This window comes from Acanthochromis polyacanthus, chromosome 1 (assembly GCF_021347895.1).
Source record: "Acanthochromis polyacanthus isolate Apoly-LR-REF ecotype Palm Island chromosome 1, KAUST_Apoly_ChrSc, whole genome shotgun sequence".
Taxonomy (NCBI): domain Eukaryota; kingdom Metazoa; phylum Chordata; class Actinopteri; family Pomacentridae; genus Acanthochromis; species Acanthochromis polyacanthus.
The window spans coordinates 13,045,739-13,068,752 of NC_067113.1; the positions used below are offsets into that span (position 1 = coordinate 13,045,739).

A 23,014-nucleotide genomic window follows, 5' to 3' on the forward strand; every position below is an offset into this window, starting at 1 on the left:
TTTTTTTGTTTTTTTTTGCTGCAAATGTTATACATGTAGCTATGACACAGGACAAATGGTTTGGCATATTTTAATATCCATAGCGGGAATAATAGATAATAGTTAGTAATAATAATAGATAATAATAATAATAGGTAATAGAATATTCTGATATTAAGCTTGACTGTAGACAGGTATTTTGCAAACACTGTAAACACACACACACTAATATATGTTAGAGAAGCAGATAATAGCAGTAAAGTCAATTATTTTAATAATGTGAAGAGACAATATATGATTACACTATATATACATATATAAACAAAATACTGACTAATGAAGACATATTTCTATATAAAACAATAGAAGTTATATATCAGAGAAAATGATATATAAGTCATAGATGGAGTATCAACATCATTCACATATATATAGGCTATAATAGATAAAAGTTATATATCAGAGAAAATATAATAGATAAAAGTTATATATCTGTCACGACTTAGTTTGTGCAGACCGAACAGAGAGCCACTGCTACCAGAACCGGAGAAGTTGAAAAAGGATTTATTATACAGGGATGGATATGGCTGAAGTGCAGAGACCGGAATGCAGGGACAAGGAGTGCAGGTGGAGGGAGGATGTGGTCGGGTGGGTCTGGGGGCCGGGGATCGGCGGTCGTCCGTGGTCCGGGCGGGACCGGAGCGCCGCGGATCACTGTGGGGGATCCCTGGCGGCCAGACATCTAGGGCTTGGAGTTCGGTGGAGGAGAGGGGTTTTGGAGAGGCACTCTGACGATCAGGGGGTGGCTGAGGTGTCGGGTCGGTCGAGCAGAGACGGCGTCTCGCCGGTGATGTTCCGGGAGGGGGCTCCAGGAGGCAGGAAGCAGCCGGCTGGGGTGCTGCAGCTTCAGCAGCTGGGAGGGAAACGGGTCGGGGGTTCCAGGAGGGGGTCCAGGCGGGATGGGGGATCCGAGCGGGGAGGGGACCGGTGCTGAATGGCTCAGGGGGGTCAGATGAGGGTTCCAGGTGAGGAGGTCTCTGGGCAGCTGGGTCTGGAAAAGAGCAAGAAAGGCGCACGTTAGAAATGTCAAAATTTCTCAATGAACTTTCTGAGGCTAGAGAGAGAACTGACAGCGAAAGTCTATTCAACAATCTGGCAGGGTGTGGAGTGTTGAGCCGGTACTTATTGTGAGGTGGGTAATCAGGATGATTTCTTCCAGCTGCCCGGGACTCGTGGAGGAGATTGATTACCTGAGTGGAGACGGCTGCGAATCCGAACTCCACTCAGGTGCCGCGCTGAGGGAAAGCAGAGGAAGAGGGGCGGATGGGAGACAGACAGGGAGGAAAAGGATGAGGGAGGGGGTTTGTTTGGGATGCCAGGTGGGGAGGGATGAGGAGAGGGCCCTGACAATATCAGAGAAAATCATACTACATATATAAATCATGTATGGAGTATCAATATAATCAGTATATCAGAAAACTGACTAATGTCTTCATTAGTCAGTATTTTGTTTATATATGTATATATAGCGTAATCATATATTGTCTCTTCACATTATTAAAATAATTGACTTTACTGCCATTATCTGCTTCTCTAACATATATTAATGTGTGTGTTAGTGTTTGCAAAATACCTGTCTACAGTCGAGCTTAATATCAGAATATTCTATTACCTATTATTGTTATTATTATCTATTATTCCCGATATGAATATTAAAATACGCCGATCCATTCGTCCTGTATCATCGCTACATGTATGACGTTTGCAGCAAAAAAGTAAAAATAAAAAAACGCGTGAAAATCAGTTTAATATTCAGAGTTAAGATGGATTAAATGCGCTGTCAAACAGCGCTGAGTGGAGCGGATAACCGGACCAAGATGGCGGTCGTATTTCTTGCTGCGCAGCACCCTGAGCAGCGTCTACTCTTTATTATGTCTATAGTCGTCGTAACCGACTTGAGTGGGCAAATGCTCACATTCGACGGCGTCTGGCACGTTGGAGAGGTGTTGTCTTCACGGATGAATCCCGGTTTACACTGTTCAGGGCAGATGGCAGACAGTGTGTGTGGCGTCGTGTGGGTGAGTGGTTTTCTGATGTCAATGTTGTGGATGGAGTGGCCCATGGTGGCGGTGGGGTTATGGAATGGGCAGGCGTCTGTTATGGATGAAGAACACTGGTACATTTTATTGATGGCATTTTGAATGCACAGAGATACCGTGACGAGATCCTGAGGCCCATTGTTGTGCCATACATCCAAGAACATCACCTCATGTTGCAGCAGGATAATGCACGGCCCCATGTTGCAAGGATCTGTACACGATTCTTGGAAGCTGAAAACGTCCCAGTTCTTGCATGGCCAGCATACTCACCGGACATGTCACCCATTGAGCATGTTTGGGATACTCTGGATCGGCGCATACCACAGCGTGTACCAGTTCCCGCCAATATCCAGCAACTTCGCACAGCCATTGAAGCGGAGTAGACCACACCCAATAAAACAAAACTGCACCTTTCAGAGTGGCCTTTTATTGTGGGCAGTCTAAGGCACACCTGTGCACTAATCATGGTGTCTAATCAGCATCTTGATATGACACACCTGTGAGGTGGGATGGATTATCTCAGCAAAGGAGAAGTGCTCACTGTCACAGATTTAGACAGATTTGTGAAGAATATTTGAGAGAAATGGTGATATTGTGTATGTGGAAAAAGTTTTAGATCTTTGAGTTCATCTCATAAAAAATGGGAGCAAAAACAAAAGTGTTGCGTTTATATTTTTGTTGAGTGTATTTTGGAATCTGTGAACACTCTGAGAGTCTCTCACTGTCTCAAATATAATAGGTTAGAAACAGTTTACTCTGGGGTCCATTATTTTGATGTTTACATGCCATGGGGCTGAATTCCCCTGGTTAAGAAGGGAATTCTTTGTGCATGTAAATAGTGCAAGTGTTACATCCAGGCCATATCCTCAATGATCAAAAGGACTTTGCGAGGGAAGCAGGAAGCTCATTGCATTGTTCATGTATTCCATGCAGACTCCATCGCCCCCTTCGCCCTCAGCTAATGAACCAAAGTATGAGAAGCGCTGGCTGGATGCCGTCTGCCTGCCCTTGTTAATGGCCAGAGTCTCCAGATACAAAGCTGGCACAGATAAATTAAGGTAAGGGTAATCCAGCATGATATAATTCACCTCTAAGGTGCACAGTTCACTGAGCACAGTTGTTGGCTTAGTAAGCACTTTTCATTTTAGGAGGAGGATGTTAATGCCAATATCTATGCACAGGCATAAACGGCTTAAAAGGTCACTGCAGCTGTGAGGCTGTGGCTCAGAAGGTGTGACTGCGAGAACACTGGTCGAACTTGTAAATGCCTTTGATTATTATACCTCCCCTTTTTGTATTGATTTTCTTGTGTACTGTAATTTCACGACCATTTTTCTTCAGATGCTTTTTCAGTCTGCATTTTCCATCATAGCCAAACGGTGGGACCAAATAAACCTCAGAGGTGTACTGTTTGACATTGTTTAATGTTTGACGATCAGAACGTTTCAGGTCCCATAAAGCATTCTAATATAAAAAGCTGAATCTTTTTTATTTCGCGGTGTATCAACTGCTTTATTGGGTTATGATTGTTTTTGTGTTTCAGTTGGTTTTCTGTCACTTCAAAACAATAATCGCCTTTGTTTTATCTCGTTGAGGTATTTGGGTAATGGTTTATAACAACCCAGTGTGTTGTGCGCAGTATGCTAATGTATCAAGAGATTTCAACACGTTCATATTATTGGCAAGTTTATTTTTGTTTTATTTCTGTTTCATATGTGAATCAAATTGCTGTTGATCTAAAGGTCTGTATTCTACAAATGCAGGTCTTAAATCATGAGCACCTTATCAGTGACAAATTAGTGTAATATGATATAAGTACTACTGCATGTACAGTGCAACACAGTATTAAACAATGCATATTATTGTTAAGCCAAACAATACAGTTTTGAAAAAAAAAAAAACGCTGCGCATTTAGTGTTATATATTTTAATGGAGCGTGAGCACAAATGAAGTTGTGCTCACAGATTTAACAGTACAAGGTTCTTTTTTGAATTTCAGCCATTAACCAAAGTACTGTGATGTTTATATTAGATATTTTTGTATTAAACAGCAGAATCAAGCAGAAGAAAGCCTACAGAAGCTGCTGCAATAATGGGTTGACACCAACACAAAGACCAAAAGTTAATTTATTACCATGAATGTAACTGCTCAGGCATATGCTCTAATATCTAATGCTACCATTTTTGCGCAAACAGCCAACTTGCCGAAGCATCTAATCTATTCTAATTGCTTTATATTCAAATTTTAAATGATTCACCTTTTTCAGTTTTCCCTATCATTTCTTACACTCATGCAGTAGTCTGAGTCCAAGTCTCTTACTCTATAATGTCAATTTGCAGTATTCAAAAATGGCAGGTACTTAATGATATATAAATGATGGAAATCTGCTCGGCATACTTAATTAAAAATGTTTATTAAACTTGTTTATGGGTGGCCGCGTTGGGTATTATCCAATTTCAAGCCCAGAGCAGCTGCCAGTGATAAGAAAATGATTTTTAAAATACCTTACTGTGTTGTTGACAGTCCTCCCAGGTTAAAGGTGGTGGTCAGTCTACACTTAAACAACACTTCTGCTGGACTGATTTTCAAACACGCTGCCTGTAAACTTTTTCCCATAACATCTGTATACACAGTGCTGGAGGTCTGCAGTGATTCAAGTAAACAGCCTGTACTGTAATTGTTACTAAGGATTAGGAAAAGAAATGGACCTAGTGCTAGTTTCGAAAGTACTAGAAGTCAAAAATAAACCTTGTCATTGACTCGTATTACACCATTAGATTTATATTTCTCATAGCAATAGTTCACACTTCATGAGAAGCAGCAGAACGGGTAAGCTACAACCCTTTATTTAGGATTTTTCCATGAAAAATTATTTGAATATTTCTTAATTCACTACACTCCGCCGCACCATCAGCTGAGCTCAAGTACCCCTCCATCAGCACCACCCAGTGCTCCCAAAATGTTAATAGGCATTAATTTAAACCTATATCAACTGTGTGGCAATATTCTTTTTTTTAATACAATTTGATTATCAACGTTTAGTTTGCTTAGACAATGGCTGTTTTTGTAATACTAATATTTATGCTTTCACTGGGAAAGCCGAACATTTCAGCCATTTATTCTTTACTTTTAGCTAAGTATTTCAAGTCATTTCCCCTCCAAATAATACTGCTTATGAACCACAAAATCCACTGGTGGGCTTGAAAGACATGTTATGTTTTTTAAAAAAAGACTAATATTAAGCGATTTGTCATAGCAAGACACTGTAGAAACAAAAACAGTTGCCTCACGTATTCTCTGTCCATAAATGTACTGTATGGTATGTATGTATGTATGGTTCTTTCAAGACAAATTTTCCATCCTAAAAAAATTAATTCTGTGTTCCTCAGCACAACTGAGAAGCCATGACTGACTCAGCTGCGACAAACATTACTGGGTCAACTGCAGGCTTTGTTTACAAAAAGCAAACAGGAGATGATAAGAGAGGACAGAGAGGAAAATAAAACCTACTTGATAAATACAACAAATGGTTAAACTCAAATAACTGTTGTTATTTCAGCCATGCTCAAATAACAACATACAAAGGAGCAGGATGTCAGCAAGTTGTTGGATCATACATCCAACATAGTGAAACATCCATCTAGAGTTGATGTACCTAGTACCATGAAAAAAAAACCCTGCTTGGTAGAAGTTGCAAAAGTGTAAATAGGCTTAATCAAATAGCCAATCTATATCATGTGGAGCCAGTAATTTATTCCAGTATTTTTAACACCTGCGTACACTTGGAGAGATGTTGTATGCTATTCCAGTGTTTTCAGTTTCTGTTTTAAATGAATATATATATTTCATAAGCTGTATTTATTTCACACCGATTCTTTACTTACTTAAACTTTTAATTGTTTAGCAATTAGCTAAGTTAGTATTTTAGGCTATTTGTACTGTCTATTTCTTTTAGCTAATTGTTTCTACAGTTTACTTGTCGTCTAAAACAAACCATTTCAAATAGTAATCCATGTTTTTGGCTGTTTCAGTTTTATTCATAACCTTGACCTCACCATGACCAGCAGCCTCATAGGCAAGTCTCTTCATTTGGCGGCCATTTTGGTAACTCCCCAGGACAGTTATTTTGAGCTACGAAGACCAGGTCCACAACTGTCCATAACAGCAATTTCAGTGCTCACATAGAAACTACAATAATAGAGTCAACAATCAAATCTGATTTAAAAAAAAACTGATTTGAAAGTTTGGTAACTTTGCCAAAATTAAGGTTTATAAAGTATTTTCCACCACAGGATATACTTATGCTAAACATGCAAAGTTTCACTACACTGCACTGGCGTCACAGCAACAATGCAATTAGCTGGATGTGTCTATTTCCGGCTGTTATAAAGCAGACGATTGGCTTTTTGGGCGGCACATGCATTTGTCACAACCTGGCTCAAAGGAAGGACAAAAGATGGAGATGACCTATGGCAAATTAAAGTTAAATGCAATTTATTAACAAAACTGAGGTAAATGTGAAATCAGTTCATCAGTTTTGTCTGTAGTGAATGGATGTGTGATCATGTACACACGTGGACAAAATTGTTGGTACCCCTCAGTTAAAGAAGGAAAAACCCACAATTCTCACTGAAATCACTTGAAACTCACAAAAGTAACAATAAATAAAAATTTATTGAAAATTAAATAATCAAAAACAGCCATTACTTTTGAATTGTTGATTAACATAATTATTTAAAAAAACAAACTAATGAAACAGGCCTGGACAAAAATGATGGTACCTCTATAAAAGATTGAAAACTATTTGACCAGAGTGACATGATTAACTCAGGTGTGTCATTTAATTGACATCACAGGTGTTTCCAAACTCATAATCAGTCAGTCTGCCTATTTAAAGGGAGACAAGTAGTCACCCTGCTGTTTGGTGAAAAGGTGTGTACCACACTGAACATGGACAACAGAAAGCGAAGGAGAGAATTGTCCCAGGACATCCGAAAAAAAATGATAGACAAACATCTTAAAGGTAAAGGCTATAAGACCATCTCTAAACAGCTTGAAGTTCCTGTGACAACAGTGGCTCATATTATTCAGAAGTTCAAGACCCACGGGACAGTAGCCAACCTCCCTGGACGTGGCCGCAAGAGGAAAATTGATGACAAATTGAAGAGACGGATCGTTGGAATTGTATCCAAAGAGCCCAGAGCAACCTCCAAAGAAATTAAAGGTGAACTCCAAGGCCAAGGTACATCAGTGTCAGATCGCACCATTCGTCGTTGTTTGAGCCAAAGTGGACTTCATGGGAGACGACCAAGGAGGACACCACTGCTGAAAAAAACTCATAAAAAAGCCAGACTGGAATTTGCAAAAATGCATGTTGACAAGCCACAAAGCTTCTGGGAGAATGTCCTTTGGACAGATGAGACCAAACTGGAGCTTTTTGGTAAGGCACATCAACTCTATGTTCATAGACTCAAAAACCAAGCATACGAAGAAAAGAACACTGTCCCTACGGTGAAACATGGAGGAGGCTCAGTAATGTTTTGGGGCTGCTTTGCTGCATCTGGCACAGGGTGTCTTGAAAGTGTGCAAGGTACGATGAAATCTGAAGACTATCAAGGCATTCTGGAGAGAAATGTGCTGCCTAGTGTCAGAAAGCTTGGTCTCAGTCGCAGGTCATGGGTCTTCCAACAGGACAACGATCCAAAACACACAGCCAAAAACACCCAAGAATGGCTGAGAGAAAAGCGTTGGACTATTCTAAAGTGGCCTTCTATGAGCCCAGATCTGAATCCCATTGAACATATGTGGAAGGAGCTGAAACATGCCATTTGGAGAAGACACCCATCAAACCTGAGACAACTGGAGCTGTTTGCTCATGAGGAGTGGGCCAAAATACCTGTTGACAGCTGCAGAACGCTCACTGACAAATACAGAAATCGTTTAATTGCAGTGATTGCCTCAAAAGGTTGTGCAACAAAATATTAAGTTATGGGTACCATCATTTTTGTCCAGCCCTATTTCATTAGTTTGTTTTTTAAAATAATTATGTTAATCAACAATTCAAAAGTGATGGCTGATTTTGATTATTTAATTTTCAATAAATTTTTATTTATTGTTACTTTTGTGAGTTTCAAGTGATTTCAGTGAGAATTGTGGGTTTTTCCTTCTTTAACTGAGGGGTACCAACAATTTTGTCCACGTGTGTATGTGAGAAAACAAAATAGCTTCACCAAACCAACCAAATCAGCCAGACCATACCTCAGGAAACCCGAGAGAAAATGAAGGATAAGCACCATTGCCAGCTAAAACACCAGTTTATATAGGAGCCATCCCAGGTGTCAGCCATCAGGTGAGCAGCCTAGGAGCTCTCACACATTATACAATCACAAGCTTTAGCGTTATGGAAATTTCCCATAGATTTCTATTCAGGATTCCTTCAGTGGGGAGTCTCTGCCTTATAACTTCTCTGACTATAACTATCGTTTATCTGTCACTTTTAGCTATGCATTCAAATTATCCTTATGCCATAGTGTAAAGGAGTGAGGAAAATACCAAATTTAATGGTGAAGTTGCAGTTGAATATATAAAGATTATTTCATAAAATCCATCTGCCACCTTTTGGCTTAGGGATCCTCAAGAATCCGAAAGATGACAGAAAATCTGACATCTCAAAACAAAATGCAGCATTTATCTGTAAGATGGCAGTAGTAACTATGGGCTTCTTACTTGTCTACTAATGTATCACTGCATCAGTCCAGAATACAGCAGCTGATTCTCATCTGCATCACAGTTTAAATCACTGTCTGAAGAGACACCTATGAAATTAATCTTTACCTCCAGATTTTATTTAGATGAAGCAACAATCCTGCAATGCTAATTCTGTCAAATGTTTAGTCTAATCAGCAGTTTAATGAGGGCTAAGTGGGAGTGAAATATTGAAGAAATGTATGGAGGAGATTTGGAGCTTAGTCACACTAAGCCTAATAACTCGCTTCAGAATCAGAAATAGCAGAGTTCAGTCAATAAAGAGTCCTGGAGCCAGAGAGCACATCAATATCAGAGTTTACTCCGCAAAACATGGCTGAAGCAGGTATATCAGAATGCACAAATACAGATTATATAGAGGTCGATGGAGGTGAACAGCAGAGAATCTTGGACAGGATCTCAAAAGAGTAGTCAGGCTTATGTACTGTGATGTCATTCGTGTTCTTAACCTAGTCCTGCTATGGTCTATGGCTGCTAGAAAATCCCCATTTTCTCATTGATATGTGCATTGTGCATTTGTCATTTTTGCTAGATCAGATACAAACTGCAACTCAGAGTTTTTTGTGACTCTGTACTTCAAATCTTAAAAATATAAGACTTTTTCATGATTCCATTTCCCAGAACACAACGAAGCATGCAAATGAAGCATAAATCTTCATGTTGAAATCATCAAAAATGGATTAAATTTCTCATTAAGTCTGATTGTCGAAGACAAATCAGAACACATGCACATGGTAGATCTAATGACTGAAGCGATGGGTAAGTATTCATGTCTATAGGCCTAAAATCTGTTTTGGATTGGATCTCTTAATTTGCAGATTGCTTTGATACTGAGTTAATGTGGGTTTTACTTGCATATCACAAATCAGAATGCCATACCTAATTAATTGTTACTATTATGATGTATTCTGCTTTCAGTCTGCTTCATAATAACACAGTAAAATAGCAACAAAGCAGGAATATTATCAGTGAAATTGTTTGTTTTTCCAAACCCCAGCTTCCTTATGTTATTTTTATTACCTGAGCCCCACTCAAAAATCAACTGTGCTTATTCAATTAAATGTTTAAGCTTTAGTGTGCCAACTGATGCACAGAACACACGTCTGCTCACAGGAAAAGCGTACATAGCTACAGACATGATTTTGACCCATAACAGCTCATTTTGAGCAAATAATGGTCCCAAAAACATCTTCAACATGGATGGAGGGGAATTTTAAATCATATGGTAAACCACTTGGAAGTGTATAAAGTTTAAGCCGAACCACATAAGCAAATAAATGATTCTGTTGTGGCTCATATGAGGCTTGGATCTGGACTGCCCTGAGCAGCTATAGTTTATTCCATAACATTTTACACGCCACAGTACATACACAGGATCGTTCATGATTCCGCAGTTGTGTGTACTGAGGTGCTGTCCTTCATAAAAACTTACACTTGAGGCTTTTAAAGTTTACCTGACAGATTGCACAGCTGGATTGTTAAACTATCCAACACAATGCAGTTTATTTGTCACTGTGGTATAGAGGATTTCTTATCATTGGCCAGAATTTTTAGTCCCAGTGCCAGCATGAGGAGCTTCCATTAATGTTGATGGGAAGGTGTTGTTGATGCTCATGTTCTCATTCATTGTTAATGTTGACTCTGCAGATTGTATTGTTTTTGTGTCTGGAAGGTAATATAACACAGTGTTCCAGTGATATTTAGTGGCACAGTTGTTCTGGGTTGGGATGACAGCTAGATTTTTCTAAGTTTTTCTCTCGATTACTGAAATGAAATCCACTCATGTTTAAAAGAAAAAAAGTGGAGTCTGAAAACAGGGCCACATGTGTAGCTGACAGTAAAGAAACAGAGAGCAAGCCTGCTTTCTTTCCTTTGCACACATTTTCCCAGCAAGGCTGAGGTATCAGAGCTGCTCCTCTGTCTGACAGTGAGGCATTCTTAGTCTTTTGTTTAAGCTCACAAAATGGATACATTTGAAAGAGAAGAAACTGTGTACATTGGTTTTTGCCTACAGTACTGTGTTAATGGTTTGTTTCTTATCTAAAAGCAAGCAGTTATTTGCATGAAGTCATCAGTTATGTATTTATATAATGCTTGAAGTCTTAGCCCTCATGAGTTTGATGCAATCCAGCTAACACTATCTAAACCGGCTATTTAGAAATATAAAAGCAATATACCAGATTTGCAATTAATGTGTCTGTCTATTGTGCAGTCAAACAACTTATGATAAGAAGTTACTAAAGTAATTTAACTGTGATTTATTTTCACGCTATAACTAGTGCGAATAGTGTTTTCTTGTTCTGTTATTCCCTCATCGAAATTAAAACTGATCCACTGTTGAGCTATATCCAAAAATGGCTAGTTACAGCTAGTTGACTGCTTCACGGAAGAACCACTTTGTAGTAATAATCACACTTCAATAAAGGCACATTCTAGCCTATAAAACACAGTGAACTTAATAAAAGCATACATAAGTACAACCTTGGTGAAAGAAGCTTCTCTGTGTGCAAACCTACATAGTGGACTCAATATCGGCTGAATATAGCTGCATCTGATTTAACAGTCTATCAGTAACACGACTTGTAGGTACATGTAAATCTGTAGACCTCTTGGTCATTAAAGCATTTAAAGTATCTATATACTGTAGTTGGACATAAACATGAATGTCTGCCCAGAACAGCTTTCATAGATGCAGCAAAAAACAGGGAAGCAGTGTGTCCTAAAACAGGCTCAATTCACCTTCACGAAGCGGATCAAAAGCATGTTGTCAAGTCTGGCACTTAATTCAGTTGTCATATATCTATGTTAATCTCGTTACCTTATAACTCAAGTTGTCATTCTTCTGTTGAAGCCGATGAATATGGATTCTTCAGGTGTTCGATTAAGCGATTCCTTCAGTATTGCATGTCTAATCATTTGACAGCGCTTTAATTACTTTAGACACTTAGACACTCACAAACTTAAAGGATATTTCAACCTGCTGTATTTCCCATTAAGGTGGCGAATGAGAGTCTATGGTTCGTGCTAGCTATGGGTCACTTTCTACCACTGTTGTAAAAATTTGGAAAAACGAGGAGCAGCACAAAACACGTGAGCAGCTTACTTCAAGTGACGAGCAGAAAGTCCCTGCAACTTTCCAAAGAACAAGATTCATTTCTGACTGAAAGTAAATGGAAGTTAAGCTACTGGAATGACATTTTGCTAACTCCACTAGTTATATGCATCCAGGGATACATGCACATGTGCATGAGAGAGGCTGACCTTCTGGAAACTGCACAGGGTTAATCAAAAAGAATGAACCAGTTTCATGACACAATATTTTAATAAGGAAAAGCGATAGAAAACTCCAGCCAAGTCACTAGTATTCTACTCACAATCAACTTTTATTTCCTGTCTTACAAGTGTTCAATGATGCCACCACCTGCAGCATGGGCAACATCAAAGCAATTAGAGAATTCCTCCCAGATACATATCACCATATCACAATCCACTGAGTTGATTGCTGCTGTTATTCGATGTCATTTGGTGACCTTAAATATCAAATAAAAATTGGTTGTGAGTAGAATACTTGGTGACTTGGCTGGAGTTTTCTGTTGCTTTTCCTTATTAAATATTGTGTAATGAAATTGGTTCATTCTTTGTGAATAACCCTGTATACTGTATATTGTAATATTGTATACAGACTGTACATACAATAAGTCTGGTTTACACAGTTTCTCCGATTTGAATGTTATCAACCAATCATGTCGTAGAAAAGTTTGCATTTGGAGAATGGGATTGTGGTAATGCAAGTCAGCAAACTTTCACCAAGGATATTTAATTTTGAGTCCTGTATTGGACCGTATTTATGATGTAAAATAGTTTTGACGTTTGCTTTCCTTCACTGTGTGTCAGTCTGTGTTTGGTTGAGTTTAGGCCCTAAAATTACTTGGTTAAGTTTAGGGTCTTGGTTGCTCTGTTTACTAGCTACATGATTACTAAATGATGACTCCATCTGAGATTTTACATGCTCTCATTCATGCAACCTCAAGAAAACATCAACATTGTCAGTTACTGTTTATCAATAATCAGAATAAATGATAACGTGCCAACTGAACAGAGAATGTCATGACTGGCCCATATGTATTAGAATGACCAATACTCATAAGCAGCCATTTATTGGGCTGATAACACTTTTGTCAGATTTGCAAGTTTTAAAGCTCTATTTCAATGTAAAGGCGGTGAAAAGCAAAGACTGGTTCTACTGTCGATTTGGTAAAATTGCAATTGCTTGCATGCATGCTTGCCTTGTTTCCTTGGAGATCCTTTATGTTCAGTCTGATTCCAAAATGGTAATAGAGGATTCTTATATGGAGAAATAATGACTAAGCATAAACACAGAATGTATATGCAGGGTAAAAAAATTGGGTTAATTTCATGAAAGGGATTGCAACAGTAATCAAATTAAAATACTGCCTTGTGATGATGCAAGTCTGTGTTTTTATTTGAGCTGTGTGTTTGATCACTGCCATGGATTCAAAGCCAAACTTAGATCTAGGCATTTCTTGGTAGGGAATCAAAAACAAATACATTTCTGTCACTCATTATGCTGAAATCAAAATGCCCCAAAGCCTGCCCCTTTCCCCGCCTCACTAATCAGTAGCCATGGCACATTTTCTCTCTCGTTGCTGTTTGCACTCCACTGAAACTAATAGCCGGATTCCTCTTCAAAAACATTTCCCCGCCGAATATCCTTCATGTGTTATCCTGCATGTTGACTGGGTGATAGGTCCATGCTCTGTCTCTGCAGATTTATTACTGCCTAGTCAGCAGGCAAGGCACAATAATTTGTGCTCTTGGGAACAGTGCAGCTGTATGAAAGAATCACACTCCCTAGATCTCTCACTAGGATTTCTGTCCTGCTCACTGAAGGTGGAAGGATTTTAGCAGTTCGTCCTGACAGGGTTGTGTTCTCCTGACATTGATCTGCCAGCTGTCCGTTCCTTTGATTAATCTCTGCCTTAGGAGCTCTAAATTCTTTGCGCTTTCATTCTTTTTTGCATTTCCCCCATGACTGTACAACCTCAGATGTTTTGCATTAACTAAGGGCTCTAACTGATAAACTGTGGATTCTGTGTCTAATGTCTTGTCATCAGTTGCTAATTTTATCTACTCACTAAAAGACAAATAGGGGTATTTTGGTGTTGCTAGTTTGCAAGAAAGAATATTCTCAGTATCCATTAGTGATTCTTTATAGTCATACAAATCACAGCATTGAGCTAATTTGGCTGCGGTACAATGACAAAAACTAGAATTTGCTCCCTTGTTAAATCAAAAAGCGACATTTAAGTCCAGTCAAAATCACCCCTGGAGAGTCACTGGGTCAGTACACAGGCAGTGGAACATAAGATTTTAACAAGCCTATTGCAGATACAGTGTTGGAAGATTTCCCTCTTCATACTCTGTGCATTGAAAAATTGATATTATTTCTGTGTTTATTAGCTTTCAACTCACGTACCTTCATAACATCTCCTTGCTGCTGCTGCTCAACATTTCTTTAACCTTAAGAGTTTTCCTTAATGTTGCAGATTTTCCACTCTGCCAGGGATTGCTTCACAGTCAAATACAACTGTTTCCATGCATAATGTTGTTTTTTTTTTTACTCTTTGCAACTATCTCTGAGGCTAAAAGTGTCAGGAGCGTGCAAATGCACTGAAATTAAATGTCAGAAGGAATCACATTTAGCTGATGAGTGTGATCCCCTCGGAGATGACCTCATCAACACCCCATCAAGAGAAAAATTTAATTGTGTTTGTTAAGCAGTGTATTTAACCTTAAGGCACTCCAAGGAGATGGTAGTTTTCTAAAAAAATAAAATAAAAATACCCAAATGAAGCCAAATATTTCATATCTCATTTCTTCCTATAAATAGTTTGTGAAGGGAAACTTCTCTACATCAACTGCAGTGTACTTTATTTTGACATAACCAGTTTGAGGATGTCACTGAGGATGCTCTTTTTAGTTGTTAGTTTTTTTATTTATTTTTTCCTGGGCTTCTTAGGAATTGGTCAGCTTAAATTACCATGAATATTGAAATTAATGTCAAAACCTAGAAGTTTAAAAGTTTCTGTGAAGGGAGTAGTTCAATATTTGCATTCTGGTGGAGTTTTGGGTGAGATGGTCAGCACCATGCTTACATCTCTAGTAATTCTCTGGACCACAGAATTTGTTGGTAGGTTTGAAAAAACATGTTTTCATTTAGAAATTGCCAAACTTACATTGCTTATTAGAGTCAGCAACTGTTAAAGGTCAGATTTTCAACTTTCCAGTGGTCCTTGAACGCATTATGTGTGACATGGGGTTCTATCGTGAAAATCAGGTGTAGTGAACACGCTTGGTCTTTGGAATTCCAGATGAGATGACAAATCAGATAAGAACACTTTCTTTCAGGATGGGGGTCTAGAAGCCACATCAAACTGTCATTCTGGACATTGGACAGAACCAGGGCTCACTCTCTCTGCCCGGAGAAAGGCACCATTAATGCCATGGTTGAATTACAGCAGGACATCTGTGATTCTGGTCTCGCAACCCCCAGTTTCTGGAAGAAAACTGGGTTATATATATTTCTTCTGCATGTAATGGACCCTCCGACCTCCTGCAGAGGGATGGAGTTCCCTGCAGAACATCAACACCTTGGAAAAACCATTTGAAAAACAAAGACTCTTACTCCTGCTGTGAATGTTTTCTTTAATCAACCTTTCATCCAGGTCTAAACCTAGCCTTCCTTCCCCCAGGAATGCCATGTTGCCTCCCTTTAGCAGGATCTGATAAGAACTGGTTGTAAAACTTTTATGACCCTCATGGAGAGCCGGAGTTGAGAGTGTCACAGTTTTATCTTGAAACATAAATTAACTAAAATGTTTGTTTCTGACATGTATTTTGTGTTCTCAGGTTTACCAAAGTAACAGTGAGCATTTCCTCTGTCACATACTCAAAATTTATATCTGTAGGTTATATGAACATGGAGTTATTAATCTACTGGTTTATTCCAATTTCTTGCATGAACCCACAGTACACCCTACTGACGTTGGAGGACACGATGATTTTGGAATGAATTCCATTATTAACCTCTGAATTTATTTCCTATTAAGAATGTAAAAGGGGAAACTTGTGCTATTCATTACCATATGTATGACATGTTACCGTACCTTCATTGTGACATATATTTTTAGTGTCTAGAGCACATTCACATATAGTTTGAATGAATGAATTAACTCACGGATTTGTTAGCTTGTATAATTATGATTGTGTCACCTTTGGTTAACGGGATTATGGTGAGGAATAAACAGATCGCGTTTGCGCATTTAATACCATGCATTAAGTTCATTTTGATAAACATCATCTCCCCTTTCTCCTGAAGACAAAGGGAGAGTAATCAGATTATAGAAATCATAGAAGCCTCGCGCCACTGTCCAGCATACGCTGGCGATACGCTGGCCGCCATCTTGGAACGGGAGTGAAGTTGTAAACAAACGACATCTGGTACATGCGAGACCATTACACAGCTGGTTTTCCGGTCGTAACTTTCCTTGTAATGCATAGATTTCGACATGGTATGGCTCATTTGAAAGCTTACGAGGTCATCTTTTGATTACACTCCCAAAGAGATGGTGTCAATCAGCACAACAAGTTTTAGGGACCCTTTTCCTGCACTGTTTGTTGTGTTGACCTGTTGTGATGTCAAGTTTCTCTGATCACCATGATAAGCAGCTTCTAAGTTTTATTTATTTAGTCTACTGATTATTCCTTTTTTGTGCCGCATTTCCATATGGGATTAACATCTTTGAACAATTATCTTGAAATTACGTTGAAGTTTAATATTAAGTTAATAAAAATTTTGAGGGTTTTTCTCTTTTCTCATTTTCAGTGCTTTACTACTAAAGAATTTTCAAAGCTGGCACAAAGTTGGAACCTTGCCTAAATTCTTCAGTTTACTTGTGTTCCATGCATGCATGAAAAAAAGCTAGATATTCTGCCCTCCCTAACGTCTTGTCAAGTTGGCAGGTAGTTAACAGTCTTCATACAAAGACGACGCTTTGTGGGTTCAGGCCACGCTTTATCTCCACACAAATTACTGTAAAACTGAAAAGACAAGAAAAATACAATAAGTAACGACATACACGAAAATACACGTATAAACAAAGTCCGCTAGCTTGATGCTAATTCCTATGGGAAAACCTATTGACATGCTAATGGTTAGCATTGCGGTCGCGGAAAATAGTACCAGATCAAACTCAACAGCATCGTACTTGCTCAATTCAATAACACAAACGGTAAGTAATTCAGTACTCACAGGCATATATTTTCCTCACTCTGAGAAAAAAGGGAACAACAATAACAGCACATAGCTGGCACAAAGTTGAAACCATGCCTAAATTCTTAAATTCCGCGGGCGGAACACTGAAGCTTAAATTGATAATTTTCCTCAGGTAAACTGAGGTGGTGCCCCTTTATTTTAACGAGTGCAAATATAATCACTTCAGTGGTTATGCTACACAGGAAATTGTGACATTCCAGCAAAATCACTTTGTTCTACATGTCTCTTTTTTAAATTCCAAAAAAACTGTTTCCACTAGATTGTATGAAACAAACAGAACCACATTCTTAAACACAACACATGCCTTGTTTAACTCAACAAACAGAATATTCTTATCAATCTACTAATTTAACCTACTAATAGAGAGCATGTTCCAAAATGTTGCATATTTATGTCATTGAACTAGAGACTGTATTCACAAGATAGACATAGCAGCATAACAGTGACCGTGTAGATACCGACTGGTTTGTGAAATGCTATTTTGAGGTCTTGAAGTTTAGTCGTTGCCATCTTGCTGTTTTGAAACCCGCCATAACAAGGGCAGGGTGGAAGTGGCTGCGAACTCAAGGACATTAAAACTATTCTGCTGTTTTGTCTGTTTTACTCTGAATAGAACCATAGTTTATTAAATGAACATCATGCTATATTGAACTAGACTTGAAACTAGCAACTGGGACCATAAACTCATGAAGAAAATGTTTAGTTAAGTTACAAATCAAATGAGAAGTAGGATCATTTTCTCATTGATCTCCACAAGTAGACTGTTTTTTGTAACCAGAATTGTCACCCCCTGTTGACCCTTTTTTTAAAAATTGCAGGTTTAGAGTTGGGCTCGACCAATAAGAATTTTTTGAGGTTCGAGAAAGGGTTCACTTCTTGAAGCTTCATGTGCACATGAAACCACCTACTGGCCAAGTGTATAATCACAGGCAGCTGTACTGAACTGCATAATGTGTGATGCACTGAGTTTGTTGTGTGTTATGGCTGTTGGGAATGACTATGAATTACAAAAAAATATATGACCAAATATTTTCTGTAGATAGTTTATCACATATACATTTTTTTTTAAATAAATTTGCAAAAAATTTCTACATTCTGTTTTTTTCTGTCAAGATGGAGAGCGTACATTAATGAGAAATAAAATGAACTTTTTTGATTTTGGCAAATGGCTGCAATGACATAGAGTGAAAAATTTTAAGGGGTCTAAATACTTCCCGTACCCACTGTATAATAATAGAAGCTTCACAGCTTAAGGAGGGTAACGTGAGTAACAAACTGCTTCAGCTTCACTTTGTGCAATAGCGTCTTCAATCTCTTGCTCCTTTTCTGTCTAATTTTGACCTCTATGTTTCTCCAGGTGCAACTGTTTTGAAGTCTTTGCCTTGGATGAAGCCAGCACCAATATTCTTCAATTTTTCACTGCAGCAGAAAGCACAGACTGGCTTCAAGCAATATCTACAAATATCAATGACTTGACGCAGGAGAACGTAAGTCCATCTCTTGACATTAGAGGCTTGGTTGGATCTTTCTGCAAGGCTTTATTGAAAATGAGGGGAGAAAAGAAAATCTGTGATTTGAACTTAAATAGCTTCATAGATATTTATGTGTTTTAAAAGTTGTGTAATGAAATGAGTTTTTGTCAGATTTTTAAAAAATTATTTTCTACTTTCAGACCTAAGTTACCTAATTAAGTTATCTAATTAAATCTAAGTCATCTAATTAAAGTAAGGTCATTTCTAGTAATATAAATGCACTGATTATTAGTTCAGGGAATCATAGAATTTCACAAACATTCATCAAGCGATATATGATTACCTTATATTTAAAAGTCTAAAACACCAACACTGATACTTGAAGTACAGTATGTTTTGCCCACATTGTATGTATTTTTCCCCCTTACACATTAACATGGTTTTAATAGACCCTTCCTGGCACACACTCGTCGACTCACAATGGCACCTCTCCTCCTCTGCCAACAAAAAAAGAGGCTCTCTTATACCTAATTAATGACTGCTAAGTAGTCATTCGACATGTGCTCTTCTCTCTCTCATTTCCTCCTATTTCACTTTGATTATCACACTGATGATGCAAAGCATTTTTGGTAAAGGATGCAGACGTACTGTATGCCCGTGCTTGACGATTGCACAGCTGCCTTTTTAAAAGTATGATTAATTCATGCTTGCATCACCTAATTATGGACATGGAGTGTGATTGCTAAATGGCCAATCAGGATGTAATTGTGTGCCCGCTTTGGGAGAGAGCGGAACTTTTGTTTTAATGACCTACAACCTTTAAATAGACTCTGTGACACCCCTGGGGTCTGTCTCCAGTTTTTACATGTGGGTGAGTGTATTCTGGCAAAGTGGAGGATTATTTGATGCTCTTTGATGTTCTTTCAGACAGCCAAATGGTGCCTAATAATACACAGATTTCAGGTGACAACGAACCTTCTGAATGCAGCTGAGGTGGAAAAAGCAAGCAGCAAAGCACCATGCTGAGCATGATATGCTGACACACCAAGTGTGCTTTCAGCGTGACAATGTTTGGGTTTGCAACATTTTTCTGGCAGAGTGATAACCTTCCAGAGAGAATTTTGAATTCTGCTTCTCTTTTTGAGTGTCATGCATGTTTGGCAGGTGGTCTTTAGTCGACCTCCATAATAATCCACTGACTTCAGCCCTGCTGGTTGCTGGTTTAAAGATCAAACTGAAATAGAACTCTTATAGGACATGCTGGTGTCTGATCTGTCTTAAGCACATTGTATTTTTATGGGTCTCATCCTGGGATTGCATACATACTGTTGTTTTGTATATGTATTAAGCCTTTCTTTTGCATTCTGTTAGCTAGTGAGAAATCAGCAGAATCCTTGTTATGTCAACAGATATGACACATTAATTTGTCGTGAAAGTGTCTTCCCATGCTGCCATTTAAGATGCTGTTTGTCATGTGAATGGACTCAATTAATTAGTATCATTTGGCACACATTGTTCTATCCAGATAAAGATGTTGCAAGAAACGTTTAGATTTTATCAAGCAGCAGAAAAGGTGTATACATACAGTGTGAAGATACACTATATTGCCAAAAGTATTCACTAACCCATCCAAATAATCAGAATCAGGTGTTCCAATCACTTCCATGGCCACAGCTGTATAAAATCTCGCTCTCAGGAGCTCAGTGAATTCCAGTGTGGAACTGTGATAGGATGCCACCTGTGCAACAAATCCAGTCATGACATTTCCTTGCTCCTAAATATTCCACAGTAAACTGTCAGCTGTATTATAAGAAAGTGGAAGTGTGTGGGAACGACAGCAACTCAGCCACGAAGTGGTCAGCCACGTAAACTGACAGAGCGGGGTCAACGGATGCTGAGGCGCATAGTGCCAAGAGGTCGCCAACTTTTTGCAGAGTCAATCGCTACAGACTTTCAAACTTCATGTGGCCTTCAGATTAGTTCAAGAACAGTGCACAGAGAGCTTCATGGAATGTGTTTCCATGGCCGAGCAGCTGCATCCAAGCCATACATCACCAAGTGCAATGTAAAGCATCAGATGCAGTGGTGTAAAGCATACTGCCAGTAGACTCTAGAGCAGTGGAGACGCGTTCTCTGGAGTGATGAATCGCGATTCTCCATCTGGCAATCTAATGAACGAGTCTGGGTTTAGCGGTTGCCAAGAGAACGATACTTGGTATGCACTTGACTGCATTGTGCCAAATGTAAAGTTTGGAGGGGGGAATATGGTGTGGGGTTGTTTTTCAGGAGCTGGGCTTGGCCCCTTAGTTCCAGTGAAAGGAACTCTGAATGCTTCAGCATACCAAGACATTTTGGACAATTCCATGCTCCCAACTTTGTGGGAACAGTTTGGAGCTGGCCCCTTCCTCTTCCAACATGACTGTGCACAAAGCAAGGTCCATAAAGACATGGATGACAGAGTCTGGTTTGGATGAACTTGACTGGCCTGCACAGAGTCCTGACCTCAACCCAATAGAACACCTTTGGGATGAATTAGAGCAGAGACTGAGAGCCAGGCCTTTTTGTCCAACATCAGCTTGTGACCTCACAAATGCACTTCTGGAAAAATGGTCAAAAATTCCCATAAACACACTCCTAAACCTTGTGGACAGCCTTCCCAGAAGAGTTGAAGCTGCTACAGGTGCAAAGGGTGGACCGATGTCATATTGAACCATATGGATTAGCAATGGGATGTCACTTACGTTCATGTGCGAGTCAAGGCAGGTGAGCAAATACTTTTGGCAATATAGTGTATATGTGTTAGGAGTATCTCACCAGTTTTATTTACAGCTATTAATTGGGTCAGAATGCCTTTATAAAATACAATCTGTAATGTAGCCTTTTGTAAATGTATATGTCACTGTTTTGCTTCTCTTGTAGATAAAGATAGTGAACAAATACTGCTCTTCGGATGATCAGGTATGCTGACACTGGCCTAACTCGACACACCAGCCCAACATATCTTCTTGAAAACTGATGTCTAAATGCCATAAGTGCAACAACTCCTTCAACCGCTTCTGACAGTCCACTTTTAGTTAGCAGTAGAACATATACAGAAAAGAAAAACAGTGGAAGATGCCAGACTTCAACTGAAAATGCTGTGATTTTATGATTTACTGCATCACTCAGTGACACCTCATGAATGTGCAATTTGACTATAAGAGCAATAATCTGTACATCTGTGGATATGTGCGGGGGAGTGCTTGTGAGAGCAGATAGTGTCATGAGGCAGCTTTTCACTGCAGAACCTCGAGGCAAGCATGAGGTGACATGAATGTTTACAGGAACGGCCCCCTAATTGACCCTTTCAGCCTTTCTGTTTCCATTTGGGATCCAACAGCTTTGACCATGATGTTAAATCCAAGTGTACCAGAACAACAACAAATGCTAGTTACTAAACATAACTCCAGCTATACAAGCATGCACTGTAGGTACTAGAACAATTTATGTTAGTATGTAGTTCATGTTTAAGAGCTCCATTTTCAGAGACTGCTACACGACAAGGATTTTAGGGGTAGAAAAATGGTGCTTGTTAATCTCTCAGAACTTAACCAACAGCATTTATCTTCTCTGAATTTGGACCAGCACAGCAATGTTTCAGTGCATGCAAGAGTACATTTTTCAGGTTGTACAAGAGTATTTTTGCAATTAGAACACACATAAAGGTTTATTCTGTCTTAAAGTGGGTCATAGTTCCTACAATGAAAAACAGTCTATGATGAACGCCAATATTTTTCATGGCCTCCTTCTGGATATGGTTATTATACTTTACTTTATCGTGTTATACTGCGTGACCTTACAAACCAATTCATTAAAGACTATGGTTTAACCCATTTTTTCATCTCTTCTAAAATATTGGTTAAATGTTGGGACAGTGAAGTTTGTTCGTTAATTTAAATTAGACAGCAGCTGGTAACTATCAAAGTACCAATTCTTACAATATCATAGTCTTACATGTTGAGGGTTTCCTTATGGCTCCCCACGTCTCATTGTTGGAGATCTCGCTTGAGATTATCGATCGCTACAGCTCTTGTAGCAGATTTACTTGGAATCTACAGGGAAAAATGCCAATTGGCCAGGTAGCGAGGACCAAATCTCCATTACTTTAAATAAAACCATGTCTTTGAAATGTGAGATGGCATTATCAGGGTATAGATGGGATTTAGAGGGGCACGTGGGCATCAGTGTACACTGGTAATAATAGAAGTTATTGGTATAGAAGTTGAAGCAGTGCAGTACAGATAGACAACTTGGGATGGTTCTCTGCTTTCTCTGAGAGCAGAGAAACATCCCAAGTCAATCTG

At 38.9% G+C, this 23,014-nt stretch overlaps 1 protein-coding gene across 4 annotated transcripts in view; it reads left to right on the forward strand.

Annotated features, from left to right (window-relative positions):
* The window catches only part of sntg2 (syntrophin, gamma 2), a 172,309-nt gene that overhangs the window by 91,337 nt on the left and 57,958 nt on the right, over window positions 1-23,014 (forward strand). For all 4 annotated transcript variants that reach the window (XM_051951641.1, XM_022198754.2, XM_022198755.2 and 1 more), the window contains exons 9-11: window positions 3,012-3,136; window positions 18,557-18,686; window positions 21,591-21,629. In XM_051951641.1, coding sequence (XP_051807601.1) covers window positions 3,012-3,136; window positions 18,557-18,686; window positions 21,591-21,629 — 294 coding nt within the window. The remainder of the gene's footprint in view (window positions 1-3,011; window positions 3,137-18,556; window positions 18,687-21,590; window positions 21,630-23,014) is intronic.